Genomic DNA, 16,003 nt, shown 5'->3' with positions numbered 1-16,003 from the left:
TCCACCCACCTTGGCTACCCAAAGTGCTGGGATTACAGGCGTGAGCCACCATGCCCGGCCATTCACTCCCTGATTTTATTTTATTTTATTTATTTATTTTATTTTATTTTATTTTATTTTTTGACACGGAGTCTTGCTCTCCCACCCAGGCTGTAATACAGTGGTTCATTTAAAGCCTTTTTGGGAGGCTGAAGCAAGCCAATTACTTGAGGTCAGGAGTTCAAGACCAGCCTGGCCAAATGGTGAAAACTGTCTCTACTAAAACTACAAAAATTAGCCGGGCATGGCGGTGCACACTTGTAATCCCAGCTACTTGTGAGGCTGAGGCAGGAGAATTACTTGAACCCAGGAGGCGGAGGTTGCAGTGAGCCGAGATTGCGCCATTGCACTCCAGCCTGGGTAACAAGAGCGAGATTCAGTTTAAAAAAAAAAACAAAAATGAAGGAAGGTCTTTATGACTCAAGGATCTTTTAAATAAGTAAATAAATATAAAAATTAAAGTCTGGGCCTGGTACAGCAGCCCACACCCCATAATCCTAACACTTTGGGAGACCAAGGCGGGAGGATCGCTTGAGCCCAGATGTTCAGGACCATTCTGAGCCAGATAGGGAGACTCCTTTTTTCTTTTTCTTTTTTTCTTTTTTCTTTTTTTTTGAGACGGAGTCTTGCTCTGTCTCCCAGGCTGGAGTGCAGTGGCGCGATCTCGGCTCACCGCAAGCTCCACCTCCCGGGTTCACGCCATTCTCCTGCCTCAGCCTCCCGAGTAGCCGGGACTACAGGCGCCTGCCACCATGCCCGGCTAATTTTTTTGTATTTTTAGTAGAGACGGGGTTTCACCGTGTTAGCCAGGATGGTCTCGATCTCCTGACCTCGTGATCCACCCGTCTCGGCCTCCCAAAGTGCTGTGATTACAGGCGTGAGTCACCACGCCCGGCCTCTTTTTTCTTCTTATTTTTTTGTGAGATGGGGTCTTGCTCTGTCGCCTAGGCTGGAGTGCAGTGGCACAATCTCTGCTCACTGCAAGCTCCGCCTCCCGGGTTCACGCCATTCTCCCGCCGCAGCCTCCCGAGTAGGTGGGACTACAGGCGCCAGCCACCACGCCTGGCTAATTTTGTTTTTGTATTTTTTTTTAGTAGAAACGGGGTTTCACCGTGTTAGCCAGGATAGTCTCGATCTCCTGACCTTGTGATCTGCCTGCCTTGGCCTCCCAAAGTGCTGGGATTACAGGCGTTAGCCACTGCACCCGGTTTTTTTTTTTTTTTGAGACGAGTCTCGCTGTGTCACCCAGGCTGGAGTGCAATGGCGCAATCTTGGCTCACTGCAACCTCCGCCTCCTGGGTTCAAGTGATTCTCCCGCCTCAGCCTCCTGAGTAGCAGGGATTACAGGCACCCACTATCATGCCTGGCTAATATTTTTTTGTATTTTTGTAGAGATGGGGTTTCGCCATGTTGGCCAGGCTGGTCTCAAACTCCTGACCTCAGGTGATCTGCCCACCTCCGCCTCCCAAAGTGCTGGGATTACAGGCGTGAGCCACCAGGTCCAGCCGAGACTCCTTTTTTCTATCTTTTTTTTCTTTTCTTCATGTCAGAAGGGTAATGAGCCAACATTGTAACAAGGTTCAAGGGTGGCACATCGAACACATGCCCGTGAACACCCAATCATCACACTCATGCACTACAAAAGGATCAGAGGATCAGACCTTTTCTCTACACAGATTTTTTTTCTTTTTTGGTTAATTGGGCGTGGCGGCACATGCCTGTAGTCCCAACTTCTCCCAGCTACTCGGGAGGCTGAAGTGGCAAGATCGCTTAAGCCCAGGAGCTCGGGGTTGCAGTGAGCTATGATTACAGCACTGTACCCCAGCATGGGTAACACAGCAAGACTCTCCCAGTAAAACAAACAAAACCACAAAAAAACTAGAGGTCTTTCTTTGTCACCAGACTTTAAGCTCTTCGGGGGCAAGGATTGTGTCCATTTTCTTCATTGCTGTATATACAGTGTTTAGCACAGCCCTGCCAATATTAACTTTCCAATAAGTGTTTGTAGAATAAATAGGTGAATTAACAGATGCAAGTAAAAACCATATTTCCGCTTTTGCGGGTGGCGGTGAACGCGGAGAGCACGCCATGAAGGCCTCGGGCACGCTACGAGAGTACAAGGTAGTGGGTCGCTGCCTGCCCACCCCCAAATGCCACACGCCGCCCCTCTACCGCATGCGAATCTTTGCGCCTAATCATGTCGTCGCCAAGTCCCGCTTCTGGTACTTTGTATCTCAGTTAAAGAAGATAAAGAAGCCTTCAGGGGAGATTGTCTACTGTGGGCAGGTGTTTGAGAAGTCCCCGCTGCGGGTGAAGAACTTCGGGATCTGGCTGCGCTATGACTCCCGGAGCGGCACCCACAACATGTACCGGGAATACCGGGACCTGACCACCGCAGGCGCTGTCACCCAGTGCTACCGAGACATGGGTGCCCGGCACCGCGCCCGAGCCCACTCCATTCAGATCATGAAGGTGGAGGAGATCGCGGCCAGCAAGTGCCGCCGGCCGGCTGTCAAGCAGTTCCACGACTCCAAGATCAAGTTCCCACTGCCCCACCGGGTCCTGCGCCGTCAGCACAAGCCACGCTTCACCACCAAGAGGCCCAACACCTTCTTCTAGGTGCAGGGCCCTCGCCCGGGTGTGCCCCAAATAAACTCAGGAACGCCCCGGTGGAAAAACAAACAAACAAAAAAAACCCATATTTCCTTTTCTTCTTTTTTTCTTTTTTTTTTTTTTGGACACAGGGTCTCACTTTGTCACCCAGGCTGGATGTAGTGCAGTGGTGTGATCTCAGCTCACTGCAACCTCTGCTTCCTGGGTTCAAACGATTCTCATGTTTCAACCTCTCGATTAGCTGGGATTACAAGCGTGCACCACCACGCCTGGTTCTTTTTTTTTTTTTTTTTTTTTTTGTATTTTTAGTAAAGACAGGGTTTCACCATGTTGGCCAGGCTGGTCTCAAATTCCTGACCTCAAATGATCCTTTTCTTTTCTTTTTTTGTGTGTGACAGAGTCTTGCTGTGTTACCCAGGTTGGAGTGCAGTGGCACAATCTCAGCTCACTGCAACCTCCGCCTCCTGGGTCAAAGCGATTCTCCTGCCTCAGCCTCCTGAGTAGCTGGGACTACAGGTGCCTGTCATCATGCCCAGCTAATTTTTGTATATTTAGTAGAGACGAGGTTTTGCCATGTTGGCCAGGCTGGTCTCAAACTCCTGACCTCAGGTGATCTGCCCACCTCAAGCTCCCAAATTGTTGGGATGACAGGCTTCCGCCACCATACCCGGCCCTCTTTTTATTTTTTATTTTAAAGACGGGGTCTCAGGCAGGTACAATGGCTCATGCCTATAATGCCAGCACTTTGGGAGGCCGAGGCAGGCGCATCACCTGAGGCCAAGAGTTCAAGACCAGCCTGGCCAACATGGCGAAACCTCATCTCTACTAAAAATAAAAAATTAGGCCTAGCGCAGTGGCTCATGCCTTTAATCCCAGCACTTTGGGAGACAGAGGCAGGCGGATCACTTGAGGTCGGGAGTTCGAGACCAGCCTGACCAACATGGAGAAACCCCATCTCTACTAAAAATACAAAATTAGCCGGGCATGGTGGCGCATGCTTGTAATCCCAGCTACTCGGGAGGCTGAGGCAAAAGAATCAATTGAACCTGGGAGGCGGAGGCTGCAGTGAGCTGAGATCTCGCCATTGCACTCCATCCAGCCTGGGTAACAAAAGCAAGACTCCATCTCAAAAAAAAAAAAAAAAAATTTAGCCAGGTGTGGTGGTGGGCACCTGTAATCCCAGCTACTCGGGAGGCTGAGGCAGGAGAATCACTTGAACCCAGGAGGCAGAGGTTGCAGTGAGCAGAGATTGCACCATTGCACTCCAGCCTGGACGACAGAGTGCGACTCCATCTCAAAAAAAAAAAAAAAAGATGGGGTCTCACTCTGTTACCCAGGTTAGTCTCGAACTTCTGGGGTTAAGCGAATCCTCCAGACTCAGCCTCCCAGAGTACTGGGATTACAGGCATACGCCACCATGCCCAGACCATATTTCCTTTCCATTGGGTGGTGCCCACACACAGAGATACACAAAGACAAACATGCCCTGTTAGTGCTCAGTAGTCATTTTAATAAATTTTCACAATGGGCTCGACTTAGCGTAAACTTTATTGGTTTGGGTTCTCTTGGCTATTCTGGAGTGGGGCTGAGGCAGGTGCTAAGTGAAGGGCAGAATCCAGTCCTGAGCTGGGTGTGGTCAGAGTCACCCAGACCTGGGGAGAGTGGGGAAAGGAGAGGAAGGTTGTTATGGACTTGGAGTCGGCCAAGCACATTTATCCTGGGACCCAACCATTGTTGAACCCCTCCTACCTTCAAATCACCTTTTTAAATATTTTAATTTTTATCAATTTACTTTTTTTTTTTTTTTTGAGACGGAGTCTCCCTCTGTCGCCCAGGCTGGAGTGCAGTGGCGGGATCTCGGCTCACTGCAAGCTCCACCTCCTGGGTTCACGCCATTCTCCTGCCTCAGCCTCCCGAGTAGCTGGGACTACAGGCGCCCGCCTCCACGCCCGGCTAATTTTTTGTATTTTTAATAGAGACAGGGTTTCACTGTGTTAGCCAGGATGGTCTCGATCTCCTGACCTCGTGATCCACCCTCCTCGGCCTCCCAAAGTGCTGGGATTACAGGCATGAGCCACCGTACCCGGCCTCATTTTACTTATTTTTTAAGAGACAGTCTCACTGTGGTGCCCAAGCTGGAGTGCAGTGACTGTTTACAGATGTGATCATAGATCACTGCAGTCTTGAACTCCTGGCCTCAAGCAATTCTCCCACCTTTGCCCCATCAAATCACCATTTTAATGATAAGTAATCAAAATAATTCACAATATCCACCTTCTTACGGAGATTTTCTTACACCCTCTTCTCCATGGATCTGCTCACACTCCTGTCCCTTCTTCCCCTCCTGAGGTTCCTGTCCCAGATTTGCTCCCTCAATCCCTCCCTAGCTGCTCAGCATCAATGTCTGAAGTGTTTTGGTTTCCGTGCCTCTGTGTCTGCATCATGAGGGTCCTGTCTCACCCTTTAGGTGGACAGGTCTCTTCATAATATTTAGTGCCTCGATTCTGGGACATAAGGAATGGACTGAAGAATTTTCTAGCTGATGAGGGGGATTCAAGAGACCGTTGAAGCCAGCAGTGGCCACAGAGAAAGGAAACATGCCTCCAACTATGTAGTTTCCCATCACCAGGAAGGTGCCATAGCCCAAGGGTACAGACGGAAAGCTGAGAACAGGATAGGCTCAGCTTGGTGGGTAGGATTGGGGATTGGCAGGCCACAGGATGGGCTCAGCTCTGTGTGTACGGACAGGCAGGCCACAGGATGGGCTCAGCTCGGTGGGTACGGACAGGCGGGCCACAGGATGGGCTCAGCTCGGTGGGTAGGGACAGGCGGGCCACAGGATGGGCTCAGCTCGGTGGGTAGGGACAGGCGGGCCACAGGATGGGCTCAGCTCGGTGGGTAGGGACAGGCGGGGCACAGGATGGGCTCAGCTCGGTGGGTAGGGACAGGCGGGACACAGGATGGGCTCTCGGTAGGTAGAGACAGGCAGGTAGGGATAAGCAGGGGACAGCATCACCTCGCCTGGAAGAGTGAGGAAGAAGAACAAATAGTAATCAGAGCTGCTAACCTTGCCGAGCTCTATTACTCCTCAAAGATGGCCCTCAGGTCTCCACTTGAATTGTCTTTTTTTTTCTTTTTTTTTTCTTTGTATTTTTCCACTTGCATTCTCTTACTTAAAGCTGACAACAATCCCGTGAAATGATTCTATACCTCTGATTTTAGTGAAAACACTGAGGTTCAGAAAGGCTATGTAATCAGCCAGCATGTGGAGGGGCAAAGATCTGAATCCATGTCTGATGCCCAAGCTGAAGTGAGAACCGCTGTGCAACACCACACTCCCCTACCTGAGCCTGCAGAGGTTTGTCTGATCCACCAAGCAGGCCAACAGCTCTTGAATCAGCAAGTCCCGCAGCAAATCTTCATCGCTGGGGTTCTTGGCTGGGGAGCTGCAAGGGAACAGTCTCTGGCTAACTATTTTAGCCTGAGCCTCGCCCAGAGAGGGTAAATACAGGGTTGGGGCCACCACTGAGGGGCAGCCGCGGATGGGGGGAGGGAGCCAACACAGCTGCCTCTCCGTTGGCTCAGCTCTGAGATCTGGAGCCTCCTTTCTGCCAGCCCCACCCAGCGCTGCCTGCCTGGGGAATATGGACTCTTCATACAGGGAGAGTCAAACAGAATTCTGGTATGAGATATTCTGCCCATCCACCTCTGCCAGTGTTCCAGAATGCAGAGAGTACTTTGGGCACATTCACTCTTTGAAATGACCTGTGCCATTCAGAGAGGGGATAACTGATTTCAGGGGAGTGGGCCTGGGAAGATCCCCCGCTCTTTCACAAACAGCCTTCCCGAGGTTTGGCAGAGAGAGGTGGTGAGGCCAGGACCTGAGGTCTCTTCTTTCCTGCCCTTCTCCTGACTCAGTGACTGTGCTGTGCATGAAGTCATCAATATTAGAAACCCTGTCCCTGAAACCCCTCCTAGCACCCCTCCCATTCCTCCAAGGCTTCTTCCTTAAGCTTGGGCTGACCTCCAGGAGTTTGCTCAATGAAGACCCCTCTTTGAACTCTGAGAGGAAGAGGATGCTTATCTCAGGTCCTTGCTCTGCTCTGGGGTCAGGGAGAGGGAACAAAGAGGTGGGGGCGGGGCAGGAGGCTTGGCTCCCTCCCTTCCCTCTGCGCCCTGACTCACCTCTGTGGCTCCACTGCCTCCTCCTCCTTCCTATTAGCTTGACTGGCCAGCTCCAGCGCCTGAGCCTCCCTCTGGGTGATGTTGTGTTTCCAGCTGGGAAGATGAAGATTAGAGAGTGGCAAGCTGCGGAGACTCCAGTCTAGGGACACTTGAATCTTTTAATACCTGAACCCCAAAAGCAGAGGGTACCTTTTTCCACTCAACCCCACCTAACAGTGGTCTTCAGCTGCCTCCACCAGTGAACAGCTTTTCAGAATCTACCGTGCTGACCAGAGAGGGCGGGGAAAGAGACTTGGCATAGAGCAGGGAGAAGGACGAGGACAGTTAATCTTCTCTTCATTTTTTTTGGTGTGTGTGTGAGAGACAGGGTCTGGCTGTATTGCCCAGGCTGGAGTGCAGGGGCACCATCTCAGCTCACTGCAACCTCTGCCTCCCAGGCTCAAGCCATCTTCCCATCTCAGCCTCCCGAGTGGCTAAAACTACAGGCAGGCATCACCACACCCAGCTGATTTTTGTACTTTTTGTTTGCCATGTTGCCCAGGCTGTTCTCGAATGAACTCGTGAGCTCAAACAATCCACCTACCTGGGCCTCCCAAAGTGCTGGGATTACAGGTGTGAGCCACCATGAACAGCCAATCCTATTTTCTTTCCTCTTTTTTTGAGACGGAGTCTCGCTCTGTTGCCAGGCTGGGGTGCAGTGGTGCAATCTCAGCTCACTGCAACGTCCGCCTCCAGGGTTCAAGCAATTCTCATGCCTCAGCCTCCTGAGTAGCTGGAATTACAGGCACGTGCCACCACACCCAGCTAATCTTTGTATTTTTCGTAGAGACGGGATTTCACCATGTTGGCCAGGAGGGCCTCAATCTCCTGACCTCGTGATTTGCCCGCCTCAGCCTCCCAAAGTGCTGGGATTACAGGTGTGAGCTACTGGGCCTGGCCCTAGCCAATCCTGTTTTCAAAGTCTAAAGTGGCCACCGCCAAGCAAGCAGTCATTAGAAGGAGCTTGTCTCTCCCTTGCTTCATTCTCAGACCCCTGGGGATCCTCTCTGAGCTCCCATACATCTTCTGACTCCTCCCCTTTGAAGTAAAGGATTAGGGCCAACACAGTGGCTCACACTTGTAATCCCAGCACTTTGGGAGGCCAAGGCGAGTGGATCACTTAAGCCCAGGAGTTTGAGACCAGTCTGGGCAACATAGTAAGACTCTGTCTCTACAAATAATTTTAAAAATTAGTCGGGCATGGTGGTGTGAGGCTGTAGTCACAGCTACTCGGGAGGCTGAGGTGGGAGGATTGCTTGAGCCCAGGAGGTCAAGGCTGCAGTGAGCCATGATGGTGCCACTGCACTCCAGCCTAGGTGACAGAGAGAGATCCTGTCCCAAAAAAAGAAGGGAGGCTGGGCACGGTGGCTCACGCCTGTAATCCTAGCACTTTGGGAGGCCGAGGAGGGCAGATCACGAGGTCAGGAGATCGAGACCATCCTGGCCAACACGGTGAAACCCCGTCTCTACTAAAAAAATGCAAAAAAATTAGCCGTGCATGGTGGCGGGCACCTGTAGTCCCAGCTACTCAGGAGGCTGAGGCAGGAGAATGACATGAACCCGGGAGGCGGAGCTTGCAGTGAGCCAAGATCGTGCCACTGCACTCCAGCCTGGGTGACAGAGCAAGACTCCGTCTCAAAAAAAAAAAAAAAAAAAAAAAAGAAGGAAAAAAAAAAAAGAAGTAAAGGATTAGGGAATAGCCCTGGTCCCTACCCCTAGCCTAGACTGGTGCCCAAGTCAGGGTCCTGGCCAGAGCTACCATGTCTGACTCCCCATCCTTGCCTGGTGAAAGGTGCCACCCAGGCTGGGTGTGGTGGCTCACGCCTGTAATCCCAGCACTTTGGGAGGCCAAGGCAGGTGGATCACCTGAGGTCAGGAGTTCGAGACCAGCCTGACCAACATGGAACCCCGTCTCTACTAAAAATACAAAATTAGTCCAGGTGCAGTGGCTCATGCCTATAATCCCAGCACTTTGGGAGGCTGAGGTGGGCGGATCACGAGGTCAGGAGTTTGAGAACCAGACTGGTCAACATGGTGAAACCCCGTCTCTACTGAAAATACAAAAAAAAAAAAAAAAATTAGCCAGGTATGGTGGCACGTGCCTGTAGTCCCAGCTACTCAGGAGGCTGAGGCATAAGAATCGCTTGAACCCGGGAGGCGGAAGTTGCAGTGAGCCAAGATCGAGCCACTGCACTCCAGCCTGGGCAACAGAGCTAGACTTCGTCTCAAAATAAAAAAAAAAAATACAAAATTAGCCAGGCGTGGTGGCGCATGCCTGTAATCCTAGCTACTTGGGAGGCTGAGGCAGGGGAATCGCTTGAATCCAGGAGGTGGAGGGTGGAGGTTGCAGTGAGCCAAGATCGCGCCATTGCACTCCAGCCTGGGCAACAAGAGCAAAACTCTGTCTCACAAAAAAAAAAAAAAAAGAGAGAGAGGCCGGGCATGGTGGCTCACGCCTGTAATCCCAGCACTTGGGAGGCCGAGGCGGGTGGATCACGAGGTCAGATCGAGACCATCCTAGCTAACACGGTGAAACCCCGTATCTACTGAAAATACAAAAAAAAAAAAAATTAGCCGGGCGTGGTGGCAGTCGCCTGTAGTCCCAGCTACTCAGGAGGCTGAGGCAGGAGAATGGCGTGAACCCGGGAGGCGGAGCTTGCAGTGAGCCCAGATCGTGCCACTGCACTCCAGCCTGGGCGACAGAGTGAGACTCCGTCTCAAAAAAAAAGAAAAAAGAAAAAGAAAGGTGCCACCTGGGGTTGTGCATCACGTGGCCTGTGTGGCCACAGCAGGTGGCCTCCTCTGAAGGTAGGAAGGCAGAGCCCGGCACAGGGAACAGGAGGAGTGTAAGCAGCGACTCACTCATTCTTCTTCCCCTTTTGGGCCAGCAGCCAGTTCACAAAGTCTTGTTGGTGAATCTTGTCCATGGCAATACTGTAGTCACTGATGAAAGTCCCTTCCGCGTACCTGGGGCCTCGAGGTTGAGGGCTGCTCACCTTAGCATGAGATCCAACAGGCAGGGAGGGGAGAGCGCTGGAAACAAGGGTGCGGAGAAGGGGCAGAGATGGGGGGAGAATCACAATGCTAGGGTAAATGACTGTCACTAACAGGAGGCAGACATTTGAAAACAAACCAGTCCGTTTTTATGGAGACTCCTGTGGATCCACTCCCCCACCCCACCCCATCCCACCCCAGGCTTTATCTTCAGCTCCAGGGCCCACTTCCTGCAGCCTCAGTGTGTGTGGCTCTGGATTCTGGGCAAAAAGAGATCAGGGGGCCAGGCGCGGTGGCTCATGCCTGTAATCCCAGCACTTTGGGAGGCCAAGGCAGGCGGATCACCTGAGGTCGGGATCGAGACCAGCCTGACCAACATGGAGAAATCCCGTCTCTACTAAAAATACAAAAATTAGCCAGGCGTTGGCAGGGCGTGGTGGCTCACGCCTGTAATCCCAGCACTTTGGGAGGCCGAGGCGGGCGGATCACAAGGTCAGGAGATCGAGACCATCCTGGCTAACACAGTGAAACCCCGTCTCTACTAAAAATACAAAAAATTAGCCAGGCATGGTGGCGGGCGCCTGTAGTCCCAGCTACTCGGGAGGCTGAGGCAGGAGAATGGCGTGAACCCGGGAGGCGGAGCTTGTAGTGAGCTGAGATTGCACCACTGCACTCCAGCCTGGGCGACAGAGCGAGACTCCGTCTCAAAAAAAAAAAAAAAAAAAAATTAGCCAGGCGTGGTGGCACATGCCTGTAATCCCAGCTACTCAGGAGGCTGAGGCAGGAAAATCACTTGAACCTGGGAGGTGGAGGTTGCAGTGAGCTGAAATCGTGCCATTGCACTCCAGCCTGGGGAACAAGAGCGAAACTTCGTCTCAATAAAAAAAAATAAAATAAAATAAAAAAGGCTGGGCGCGGTGGCTCACGCCTGTAATCCCAGCACTTTGGGAGGCCAAGGCGGGTGGATCACAAGGTCAGGAGATTGAGACCATCCTGGCTAACATGGTGAAACCCCGTCTCTACTAAAAATACAAAAAAATTAGCTAGGCGTGGTGGCGGGCGCCTATAGTCCCACCTACTTGGGAGGCTGAGGCAGGAGAATGGTGTGAACCCAGGAGGCGCTGCTTGCAGTAATAGGAGATCGCGCCACTGCACTCCAGCCTAGGTGACAAAGGGAGACTCCATCTCAAAAAAAAAAAAAAAAAGGGATCGGGGTCCCCTCATCTGAAAAGACTGAGTCACACAATTCCCTCCTTTATTCCTCCTGCCCTGGCCCTTCCTGATTCAATTCCTTGGTTCACATTCCATAACAATAGTCAACTCATATGAAAGCTCTGAGAAGCACTGAGAAGCACTGTGTAAGCCCTTGAATCCATAAAATAATTTCATCCTCACAACATCCTATGAGGTAGGTTCTATTTATATCCCCATTTTGTGAATGGAGAAACCAAGGTGCAGAGATTACCTTATTATTGTCTTATTATCTGCCACTCCGTATAGGTAACAGATCCAGGATTTACCCCAGGCCATCTGGGCTCAGATCTATGTTCTTAACATCTACATGATACAGGCCAGGCGCAGTGGCTCACGCCTGTAATCCTAGCACTTTGGGAGGTCCAAGCAGGTGGATCACGAGGTCAGGAGTTCAAGACCAGCATGGCCAAGATGGTGAAACCCTATCTCTACTAAAAATACAAAAGTTAGCCGGGCGTGGTGGCGGGTGCCTGTAATCCCAGCTGCTTGGGAGGCTAAAGCAGAGAATTGCTTGAACCCAGGAGGCGGAGGTTGCAGTGAGCCAAGATCGCACCAGTGCACTCCAGCCTGGGTGACATAGCGAGACTCTATTTCAAAAAAAAGAAAAAAGAAAGAAACATCTACACGATACTGTTTCCTTGTACATGTTCTGACATCTGTGCCTCAAATTTACAAATTACATATGCCAAATTTACTTGGGCATATGGTTTGTCCTTGCACCTGAGAAAGCTCTAACTCTACTCAAACAAGTTATTTCTTGGTCCTGAAAACACAGTCAGAGCCCCCTGCTATATTCGCTGGTCATATTCTCTGCTTTTCCATACAGTACTCATGATGATTTGCAACATGCCTATATAGTTCTTGGTCTATTTCCCCCTTGGGTCTGTGTGCTTCACGAAGGCAGGGGCATTTGTGGACCAATGTTCACATACATCTCTTGTGCCTGGTACAGAGGAGGTCCTCTCTAAAATTTGATTGAAAGCATGCATAATGGCCGGGCATGGTGGCTCACACCTGTTATCCCAGCACTTTGGGAAGCCGAGGCAGGTGGATCATTTGAGGACAGGAGTTCAAGACCAGCTTGGCCAACATGGCAAAACCCCGTCTCTACTAAAAATACAAAAAAATTAGCTGGGCATGGTGGTAGGCACCTGTAATCCCAGGCTGAGGCAGGAGAATTGCTTGAACCTGAGAGGCAGAGGTTGCAGTGAGCCAAGACTGCACCACTGCACTCCAGCCTGGGCGAGAGAGACTCCAATTCAAAAAAAAAAAAAAAAAAAAAGGCCAGGCACAAGGATTACATGCCTTCAATCCCAGCGCTTTGGGAGGCCAAGGCAGATGGATCATCTAAGGTCAGGAGTTCGAGACCAGCCTGACCAACATAGTGAAACCCCATCTCTACTAAAAGTACAAAAATTAGCCGGGCGTGGTGGTGGGCACCTGTAATCCCAGCTACTCGGTAAGCTGAGGCAGGGAAAATTGCTTGAACCCAGGAGGCAGAGGTTGCAGTGAGCCAAGATTGTGCCACCACACTCCAGCCTGGGTGACAAGACGAGACTCCATCCCAAAAAAAAAAAAAAAGAAAAAGAAAAGAATAGAAAAAAAAAAGAATGCATTCATAAGCCTGGGCAACATGGCAAAACCTCATCTCTACAAAAAATTCAAAAACTAGCCGAGCGTGGTGGTGCACGCCTGTGGTCCTAGCTGCTCGGGAGGCTGAGATGGGAGGATGCTTGAGCATGGCAGGCAGAGGCTGCAGTAAGCTGTGATCACGCCACTGCACTCCAGCCTGGGCGACAGGGCAAGATCCTGTCTCAAAAATATAAAAAAGAAAAAAAGAAAAGAAAGAAGCAAACATGCATAAATGAATAAAACATTTATTGGGAAGGGAGATTCTGTCATCTTCGGACAATTAACCACCAGGAAATCCCTCCAGAGATCTAACCATAGTCTCTCCCACTGTAACAGCAGCACACAATAAATCCTCTCTGGCTCAGTGCTCACTTTGCACTCACACTGCCGGCAGGTATTTCCCTGGAGCTTCCTACCTCTTAGCCTGGATTCCTTCCCTTTCTCATCTCCCCCTAGAAACAAATCCAGAACCTGTCATCCCCTAACCCCTCCTCTGCCCCATCCCTTTCCTCTCACCACTCCTACCTGAAGTGACCCTCTTTCTTCTCTCCTAGTCCCACTGCCAGGAACAGGGACAGCAGCAGCGGAGCAAAGGTCTTCGTGGCCACCATCTTCCAAGGTTATTTCCTGAGCTAAGACAGAAAAAAGCCAGGACATGTTGAGAGAGCAACCAGTAGGGGTTCTGAAAGCTGGAGAGGGGCGAAGCCCTGAGGTTTCGACCACTTTCTTTTCCTTTTTTTTTTTGAGATGGAGTCTTGCTCTGTCGTCCAGGCGGGAGTGCAGTGGCGCAATCTTGGCTCACTGCAACCTCCACCTCCTGGGTTCAAGCCATTCTTCTGCCTCAGCCTCTTGAGTAGCCTGGACTACAGGCATGTGCCACCACTCCCGGCTAATTTTTGTATTTTTAGTAGAGACAGGGTTTCACCATGTTGGCCAGGCTGGTCTCGAACTCCTGACCTTGTGATCCGCCCACCTGGGCCTCCCAAAGTGCTGGGATAACAGGCGTGAGCCATCGCGCCTGGCCAGTTTGGATCTTTTCTAAGAGCCTGGGGCAACACCATGGGGGAAGATGAGGGGTGCTGTGCACTGGAGTTAGTGACTAGAAGGGACATGGAACCTTACCAAAAGATGGACCAGGCTGGGTGCAGTGGCTCATGCCTGCAATCCCAGCACTTTGGGAGGCCCAGGTGGGTGGATCACTTGAGGTCAGGCGTTTGAGACCAGCCTGGCCAATATGGTGAAATCCTGTCTCTACATGAAAGACAAAGATTAGCCAGGTGTGGTGGTGCGTGCCTGTGATCCCAGCTATTCAGGAGGCTGAGGCACAAGAATAGCTTGAACCTGGGAGGAAGAGGTTGCAGTGAGCCGAGATCGTGCCAGTGCACTCCAGCCGGGTGACAGAGCGAGACTCCATCTCTAAATAAATAAATAAAGGAAATATCAGCGCTACCTTCTCATTTCTCTTTCTCTTTTTTTGAGACACGGTTTCGCTCTGTCACCCGGGTTGGAGTGCAGTGACACAATCGTGGCTCACTGCAGCCTCGACCTCCTGGGCTCAGGCAAACCTTTCACTTCACCCTCCCGAGTACCTAGGACTGCAGGCATGTACCACCATGCCCAGCTAATTTTTTAAATTATGTGTAGAGATCGAGTTTCCCTCCATTGCCCAGACTGGTCTTGAACTCCTGTGCTCAAATGATCCTCCTACCTCGGCTCCCAAAGTATTGGGATTACAGGCATGAGGCACTGCACCTGACTATCTTCTCACATCTCATATAGAGGAAGAGAAAACTAAGATGCCAGGGCTGCTGAGCATCTCAGGGTTGCCAAGATCCATCTGCTCTCGGGTCATCTCATCCATCCCTGTCTCCACTTCTCTTACCAGACTTCCTTTCCAGCTCTTCCAGAAGAAGGACAGATAGGGGTCTCCTTCCCCTGATTTCTGGACCTTCTGTGCCTGCTGAAGAAATCATGCCCCAGCTCCTTTATATTAGGCATAGACCTGCTGATTAGCCTAAAAGCATCTTATCTCAAGAAATTAAGCCCACAGCTCCTGCCACATTAAGTCCATTTTACACGTAATAGAGTTGCCCTTTCCACCTGAACTGTGCTAATTGGTGATTAACATTTGGCTATCTCCAGCTGCTGTCTGGGGCCTGCCCGTGCATAGGGTACCCTAAGTACCCCCTTTTTTCTTCCTCCTCCTCCCTTCTGGGCACAGGGCCCACTACTATTCTTCTATGCCCTACTTCCTTTACAGTTGCCCTCAGTTAGAAGGGGTACTTGTAAGCCAGGCACGATGAATCACCTCTGTAATCCCAGCGCTTGGGAGGACGAGACAGGTGGATCACCTGAGGTCAGGGGTTCAAGACCAGCCTGGCCAACATGGTGAAACCCGGTTTCTACTAAAAATACAAAAATTAGCCGGGCTTGGTCGTGCACGGCTGTAATCCCAGCTACTCGGGAGGTTGAGGCAAGAGAATCACTTGAACCTGGGAGGCAGAAGTTGCAGTGAGCCAAGATCGAGTTCACTGCACTCCAGCATGGGCAACAAGGAGAGACTCTGTCTCAAAAAAGAAAAAAGAAAAGAAAAAAGAAAGGGGGCCGGGCGCAGTGACTCGCCTGTAATCCCAGCACTTTGGGAGGCAGAGGCGGGTGGATCACGAGGTCAGGAGATCGAGACCATCCTGGCTAACACAGTGAAACCCCGTCTGTACTAAAAATACAAAAAATTAGCCGGGCATGTTGGCGGGCGCCTGTAGTCCCAGCTACTCGGGAGGCTGAGGCAGGAGAATGGCGTGAACCCGGCAGGCGGAGGTTGCAGTGAGCCGAGATGGTGCCACTGCCCTCCAGCCTGAGCAACGGAGCGAGACTCCATCTCAAAACAAACAAACAAACAAACAAACAAAAAACAAACAAAAATTAGCCAGGCATGGTGGCACGTGCCTGTAGTCCCAGCTACTCGGGAGCCTGAGGCAGGAGAATCACTTGAACCCGGACCTGGAGGCAGAGGTTGTAGTGAGCCAAGATCGTGCCACTGCACTCCAGCCTGGGTGACAAAACAAGACTCTGTCTCAAAAAATAAAAATAAAAATAAAAAAGGGTACTTGTAGTGAGGACAGACTTGGGGTAGGGTGGCACTAACTGGCAGGGGGACACTCCCACAAGGCAACAGGCTACTTCTGGGTGGGAGAGAGTAGGTCCACAGTCATCTGAATCCCAGCTCTGGACAGTGGCCCATGGCTTT

General features: G+C 51.1%; 2 protein-coding genes and 1 non-coding gene across 3 annotated transcripts; 1 reads left to right on the top strand and 2 right to left on the bottom strand.

Annotated features, from left to right (window-relative positions):
* Nucleotides 1-1,583: 1,583 nt before the first annotated feature.
* Nucleotides 1,584-1,687, bottom strand: LOC115934869 (small nucleolar RNA U13). The gene has a single exon (XR_004070607.1). It is a non-coding gene; the product is annotated as a small nucleolar RNA U13 (small nucleolar RNA).
* Nucleotides 1,688-2,092: 405 nt separating this feature from the next.
* On the top strand, nucleotides 2,093-2,705 carry LOC109026990 (large ribosomal subunit protein eL20). Its single transcript, XM_019027782.4, has one exon. It carries the CDS (start codon nucleotides 2,128-2,130, stop codon nucleotides 2,656-2,658), a length of 531 nt encoding a protein of 176 aa, XP_018883327.2. The 5' UTR covers nucleotides 2,093-2,127; the 3' UTR covers nucleotides 2,659-2,705.
* Nucleotides 2,706-4,141: 1,436 nt separating this feature from the next.
* On the bottom strand, nucleotides 4,142-14,718 carry GIP (gastric inhibitory polypeptide). The gene is made up of 6 exons (XM_004041410.5): nucleotides 14,639-14,718; nucleotides 13,282-13,388; nucleotides 9,739-9,909; nucleotides 6,838-6,930; nucleotides 5,997-6,098; nucleotides 4,142-4,304 (listed from the first exon to the last, which is right to left on the bottom strand). Exons 2-6 carry the CDS (start codon nucleotides 13,365-13,367, stop codon nucleotides 4,295-4,297), a joined length of 462 nt encoding a protein of 153 aa, XP_004041458.3. The 5' UTR covers nucleotides 13,368-13,388; nucleotides 14,639-14,718; the 3' UTR covers nucleotides 4,142-4,294.
* Between the last annotated feature and the right edge of the window lie 1,285 nt (nucleotides 14,719-16,003).

The sequence above is a fragment of the Gorilla gorilla genome, chromosome 4 (assembly GCF_029281585.2).
Source record: "Gorilla gorilla gorilla isolate KB3781 chromosome 4, NHGRI_mGorGor1-v2.1_pri, whole genome shotgun sequence".
NCBI lineage: Eukaryota > Metazoa > Chordata > Mammalia > Primates > Hominidae > Gorilla > Gorilla gorilla.
The sequence above is the reverse complement of the archived record's forward strand: the minus strand, read 5'-3'. Positions and strand labels throughout refer to the sequence as shown.